A 6,577-nucleotide genomic window follows, 5' to 3' on the forward strand; every position below is an offset into this window, starting at 1 on the left:
CTGAGATGCTGATATACACAGAACTAAATACTTCCTTGTATGAATATGAGATCCTCGCTCATACAAGAGCCAAGCAGTGATGTAAAGAGGAACACAGTGCTAAACTCTGTTCCTGACTTTTTCCTGGTTATTATTTGAACCAATCAAGGAACAATACTCTAATTGTAACTAGAGACAAGTCAGATATGAAAAATAAAAAGAGCCAAGTTCTCAGCATACACCACTGGAAAGCTCTTTGTTCTATATTTTCTGATTGATTGCCTCCTCCCACACCCATGCTTCTACCTTTACTGAGGGTATAAATTGCTTCACGAGTTCAGCCCAGCCAGAGCCAACATGAAGACAGCCACAGTCTTTGCTCTGGTAGCTTTGATTTTCATGACGATGAATACTTCCTGGGCTCTGTCTAATTCCAAAAGTAAGTGTGTTAAGGGGATCCAAGCTGAAAACAGAGGGCTCAAAACCCACTAGGACCTGGGGATGAGCTAACACAGGGGGAAAGCCATGTACACAGTTAGAATCAAACTCGCTCCTTTTGGGCTCTAATAGTGAGCACTCTACATTTCTTTGAGAAAGAGAGAAAGAGAGACAGAGACACAGACAGACAGACAGACAGACAGATAGACAGACAGACAGAGGAAATGTATCTGACAGAAGCTGGCATAGAGATCAGGGCAGCTGCCCTAGTTTGGAGATGTGCCTTGCATTTGAGACTTGTGAAAGCACATGATGAGTGATCAACCATGGGTCTGGTGTGATGAGAGATGTGTGACTATCACTAGAGATTTTATGGCATGTTCCAAGGTGTAAAGAAGGGGCTGTGATGAGGGAAGATTCTTTCTACTGAGACTGCATAGGCTCTGGAGGGGGAGAAAACTCTCCCAAGGGCAGGAATCAACAGCTGGGCTTAAGTGTGGGACTGGAGCTAATGAAGCTGAGGGGAGAGCCCTGAGGTGCAAAGGTGGATACTGAGTAAGCCAGTCTCCTGCAGGTGATGAGCCTTCAGATCTCCAGCATCAGTTCTCAACTTTGCCTTTCTAACTGCTTCAGGCTCCATAAACACCATTGTTTGTTTCAGCATTAGAAAAACCCGGAGCTTGTCCTAAGCTGCCCCCACACAACGTTGGAACTTGTGATGAACGATGCACAGGAGATGGATCATGCTCTGGCAACATGAAGTGCTGCAGCAATGGCTGTGGTCATGTCTGCAAACCTCCTGTCTTTTAGGTGAGCATAGCCCTACTTCTTACTTTTCTATTGTTGTAATGACACAATGTCCTAGGAAACTTATAGAAGAAAGTTTATTGGGGGTTTACAGGTTCAGAGAGTGAGTCCATGACTTTCATGGTGGAAAGCAGAGCAGCAGGTAGGTAGGCATGGCACTGGAGCATTACCAGCAGGCTGACATCCTGAGAAGCAATCCCGAGGCAAAGAGTGAGCTAACTGGGAAGGATATGAGTCTCTAAAACCCCCCAGCCTGTCCTGAGATACAATTCCTCCAACAAATCCATATCTCCCAACATAATTCCCCAAAGTTCCAAAAACTGTGAATTGATTACTCAAATATATAAGGCCACAAGGGCCATTATCATCCATACTACAACATCCTGTCAAGGTATGTCCAAGGGACTGAGTTAGTTTCCAGGGGACTTTCCTTGGACAGCCCCATGGTCTTTTTGTCCACTGGCTGCACACAAGAGTCTGGATGTGTGCAAGAGAAAGGAACTGGAAAAAGAAGGGAGAAGGACACCAGGTTACATGATCTGTGTCCTCTACACTGCAAGGACAGTTCCATCATGACTAAAGTGACACAAGCCACCACTACTTAGACCCACATGGTTATAAACTGGGACATCTCACTTTTCTCTCCCTCAATCAAGGAGGTTTGTCTCTCTCAGGAAAACAAGTGTTTCTGGGAGGAAGAAGACAATGGAGTTAATAGGCACACTCATTTACTGAACACCTTAAAGTCAGGCAGGCATGTGTTACAATGGAGATTCAAAGGTCAATATAACTAGACTGTAGAAACAGTGTGTGTGTCAGTGTGAGCTCTGCACCAGTTTCTAGTAAGTTCTAACAGCGGTGACTAGCTTTGCCTGGGAAGAATTCAGAGTGGAGTTCAACTAGGAGAAGCCGAAGTTAAGACACAGAAAGCCTAGCAGACAATGGAGGCAGGATCAGACAGGGGGAGAAATGTGGCCCTCTGCAAACATTTGGAGTATGATTAAAACAGAAAGCTCCAGTGTCTAGGTGGGAGACTCTACAAGAAGCCTACATCCAATCAGCAATGAGCTACCCAGCGGAAAGTGAGGGCTGAACAACTCGAGGTTTATAAACAGAGGAACTGTCATAATCAAATATATGTTGTAGATGTCTTACAGCCATGTGGAAGATGGATCTTTACAAGCATGACTGATGGCCAGCCCTGGAAGATTATTTTTAATCTACAGAGCCCATGCTTGGCTCCTCCTTAGACCTAGAATTGCATCCTTGGAAGAGGAAGATCTGTACTGTGGTGGCAGCTTCCTAATGTGTTTGTGTCTAAAATAAACTCTCCTCAGCATTCTTCCTGTTGAAGATTTCTTATTTGTGTATCATATTGACTATTCTATTCAGGAGAGCCATCCCTGCAGCCTCCAGAGGGTCCATGGACACGGACAGAGCCCTTAGAATCTCAGCACATTGTAGACAAGGTCCTCCCAAGTAATTCCTCTTCCCCTGCTATGTTTGTATTTACAGACAAGTCAGAGGACACGAGAATATATTCTGGGGGCAGAAGTAAGTCTCATCAAGCAATCAAAATGAACTGAGCATGTTTCACAGAGCAGGCCTGCTGGAGCTGCATTTATTTACTAGGTTATGACACAGGAGGAGCAGGAAGGGCACAGAAACTCTATATTCTGAGGCAATACAACATCCTGAAGGATTGGATAGCTAATACAGGAGTGCAACCATGACCTTTGGGGTGTGGGTCCTTAGCTTGAGTTAAGAGGCTGGGGAGCTGGACTTGTGGGCTCTTTTGAGCATTAGGTAAGGGCCTGAAGGGTTGGATCAGTGGTTAATACTTCATGCTGCTCTTCCAGAAGACCTGAGTTCAGTTCTTAGCATCCATATCTGATGGCTTAGAACTTCCCTTAACTCCAGCTCCAGGAGGATCTGATACCTGTAACCTCCTGAGTCACCCGCCCTCACGTGCACCTATTACCACCCCGACACAATCCATCTAATTTAAAATAATTTTTCAAACTTTTAAGAAGCATGAACTAGAAACACCAGTTCCCGTGTGCATTGGGAATTAGAACTTAACTAGAATCTCTTTAGGAATTTGGGACCAGTTTCACCAGCTCAGCACTGGAGTCTGGGGTACTTAGGCCTTCCCCTGACCTTACTGGATGGCATGCAAGCCCTCTCCAGGTTTGATTGTCTGGTTCTCTCAGCATTGTTTAGGGTTTATGGAAGATTGATGTAAAGGATCAGTGATAAAAACGCAACTCTGTTTTTCCAGGGGAGAATCTCACCAGGAAACATTTTGTGTCTGCTATCTTTCCTAGATCCTCAACTTTGCTGAAGTTTGGTGTCCTCTGTCTGACTCTATCAGAACACTTCTCCTCTGTCTCACATGGCTTACCTATGTCTCCTTCTGTGTAGTTCCCCCCTAGAATATTTGTTCTATGTCTTGTTCTTTCTAATTCACTAGGCCCATTTCCTCCAGAATCCTTGCTAAATGTATAGCTTCTCTTTTATGTCAGTTCTGACTCCCAAGCGTCTTGTATTTTCATCCTTTCCAAGTTTATATTTTCTCCTGAGAGCTCATCTCCTGTGTGTCTTCATATGATTTTTTATGGAATTTGGTGGGACATCCCACCCAACAGAGTAGGCTATCCCATCATAGGGAGGGCTATTGTCATCTGGGCTCATCTAATCTCAACTTCTCAACCACATATAGTCCAGTCAGTGACTCTGCTTCTCAGCCTTTCTGAACCTCTTTCCACTTGAGTTCAACCAGACAAACAAGCTGGATATACATTAAAGAAGCCTGGAGCTGGTTCCTGTGGTTGGGGCTTGCCTTGCCAGCTGCAAGCCTGGGCAGACAGCCAGCAGGCCAGTTCAGAATCCCCAGGCAAGAACACCTTCACCAGGGCAGCCACGGCTCCACTCCTCAAGCATCTCCACTGACTCAGTCTCCCCACCCCAGCTTGTCTAAGCTGGGTTTTCTTAAGGTCATTGATTTGAAACTCAAAATGACAGCAACATCTAGTTAAGCATTTGAATGCTAGCAGGGCAGTGGTGGCACATGCTTTTAATCCCAGCACTTGGAAGGCAAAGGTAGGCAGATTTCTGAGTTCGAGGACAGCCTGGTCTACAGAGTGAGTTCCAGCTCAGCCAGGACTACACTGAGAAACCCTGTTTCAAAAAACAAACAAACAAACATTTGAATGGCAGACTGTAACATAACTGAGTTGGCACACAAAACTGAACACTACAGTGCCCTTGACTGAGTGTATCCCTTCTTCAATAGCCGTCACCATTGGGTGCTGTATTAGCTAAACTTCAGTGTTGGGGAATGGGGAGGTGGGAAATGGAATAAGTTCTTAGAGATGGTAGACCAGCCTCCATCTATCATACACCTCTCTAGTAATATTCCATCATTCTGATACCATACAGGACTGGTTCTGTTGGTTTCTTCCAGCAGCAATCTTCCTGAGACAATGTGGGTCAAGAGAGAGCAGAGCATAATCCAAAAGCCTTCGTGGTGTCTCTCTGTGGTCCAAATCCCCTTCTGCAATAAGTCAAGCATCTACTCTCTTGTGAACACAATACACCAGAGTTTCTCCTCAAGGGTCTCACCATCTTTCTGTTCACTGCAAAAGGATCCAGAGATACCCAAAGAAGCTAAGAGTCAACTCATGGATCAAAGAAAGACAAGACCATCGACTGAGTTTTCAGGCAGACCTCAAAATGCTCAAAACTAGCTTCCAAGAATGAAAAGAGCAGTTCCATGGTGGCCAGAGAGTTTTCCTCATTATAAAGCCCCTCCTATGGGGGATGTGCTCACTGCTTGGCTTGTTGGTACCAAGCTTGCTGGGCCCAACCCATGGAAGGCTCAAGGATCACAAGTCTGGCTATGTGCAAACTCTCATTCCCCAAAATAAAAAATATCTGGGCCATGGTGTTGCTGGAATTTCCAACCCCAATAAGCCCATATAAAAAATACACAATCCAGTTATTATAATTATAAGCTATAAGCCTAGATTAGACGGCTCTAACACTATACTAACTTATTCCCCAGCTATAAGATCCCTTGCTACTCGCAGGTTCTCCTGGCCATGTGGTTCTGGTCCATCATGGCTTCCTCCTCTTCTACAGTCCTCTCTCCTCCCCCTCTTGGTCTCTTCTCACCACCTGACCCCACTCTCAAACCTCCCATCTCAGCCCTCCCCTCCACTGCCCAATCATAGGTTCTAGACTTTATTGACCAGTTAAAATGGGGAGAAGGTTAACATGAGATCACCTGAGTACATTATGACTGCTCATTGAGGGGAGCAGAATTAACATCAGAATTCAAACTGCATCAGGATAACCCACAACACTATGGTGGCCCATGCCATTAGTGCCAGCACATGGGAGGCAGTGGCAGACAGATCTCTGTGAGTTCAAAGCCAGCCTGGTCTACAGAGTAAGTTCTAGGTCAGGCAAGACCACATAGAGAACCCCTGTCTAAAAAATAAAACAAAACAAAACAAAAAAACATGCAAACAAAAACCCTAAATAACTATACATAATAAAATAAACAAATGAATACATAAACATAGTAAATAAATAATTAGTTTGTAAGTGAGCTAAACAAACAGTGCTAGCTGTTTTACTGTGCTCTCTTTTCTTGCTATTTCCTTTTCCATTGCTAGTTCTCAGTAATAGTTGTTGGGACTTTAATTTTCTCATAACTTAACCTTGCAGGCAGGTCTGTGTAAACCCAACGTCCCTTTGCCCCAGTGGACTAAGGAAAGAATGGGTAGCATTCGGTTTGCGCATTCTTTCATCCTGCTGTTAGGAGTTACCATCTCACACTGGTGAGTCTTTTCCCATCCTTATCCTAACATGCATATCTTGAGCATCTCTAAGGATGGTCCACGAACAAGGCCACCTCATGTCATCCAACATGTCCCCTCAGGTGCATCTGCTCACTGCCAAGCAACCTGTGGCTGTGCCTATCAATTTCTTTCCAGATGCTCCCAAACATGCAAGACCCTCTGAGGACCACAATGACACTCATTCTCATCGAGAGATGAGAACTGCTCTGTTTGTCTCTGTGTTCTAGGAAGAAAGGGCTTGAGAGAGACAATATTACTGTCTCCAAGAGAGTTCCAGAACCCTGTGGGTGTTGGGCTATGGGACATAGCAAACTGCTTCCTGAAGCTCTCTTTGTCTGTCTCTAACCTGGGCAGGGCACATTGTACTTTCCCCACAGCCTTGCCCAGGTCATGCAAATGTAGCAGTCAGGTGGCTCTGCCAGGTACCCTGTGGGCTTGAGCGAGTTCAGAGCAACAGCGAAAAGACTCACCCTGAGAGGAAAGAA

General features: G+C 45.1%; 1 protein-coding gene across 2 annotated transcripts; it reads left to right on the forward strand.

The window, feature by feature from the left end:
- Positions 1 to 222: 222 nt before the first annotated feature.
- Positions 223 to 2,586, forward strand: LOC110332683 (WAP four-disulfide core domain protein 18). 2 transcript variants are annotated; one of them, XM_021213999.1, is made up of 3 exons: positions 223 to 418; positions 1,085 to 1,227; positions 2,382 to 2,586. In XM_021213999.1, the coding sequence occupies exons 1-2, from the start codon at positions 337 to 339 to the stop codon at positions 1,225 to 1,227; spliced, it is 225 nt and encodes a 74-aa protein (XP_021069658.1). In that variant the 5' UTR covers positions 223 to 336; the 3' UTR covers positions 2,382 to 2,586. The 2 variants fall into 2 exon arrangements, with proteins under 2 accessions (XP_021069658.1, XP_021069657.1); XM_021213998.1 differs by lacking the exon at positions 2,382 to 2,586 and having other exon boundaries at positions 337 to 418; positions 1,079 to 1,227.
- Positions 2,587 to 6,577: the final 3,991 nt, after the last annotated feature.

Source organism: Mus pahari, chromosome 14, assembly GCF_900095145.1.
Source record: "Mus pahari chromosome 14, PAHARI_EIJ_v1.1, whole genome shotgun sequence".
NCBI lineage: Eukaryota > Metazoa > Chordata > Mammalia > Rodentia > Muridae > Mus > Mus pahari.

Coding starts and splice junctions, on each gene's coding strand:
- LOC110332683 (XM_021213998.1), top strand. CDS start 337: ATGAAGACAGCCACAGTCTTTGCTCTGGTAGCTTTGATTTTCATGACG. Junction 419..1,078: donor GGCTCTGTCTAATTCCAAAA/GTAAGTGTGTTA, acceptor TGTTTGTTTCAG/CATTAGAAAAACCCGGAGCT.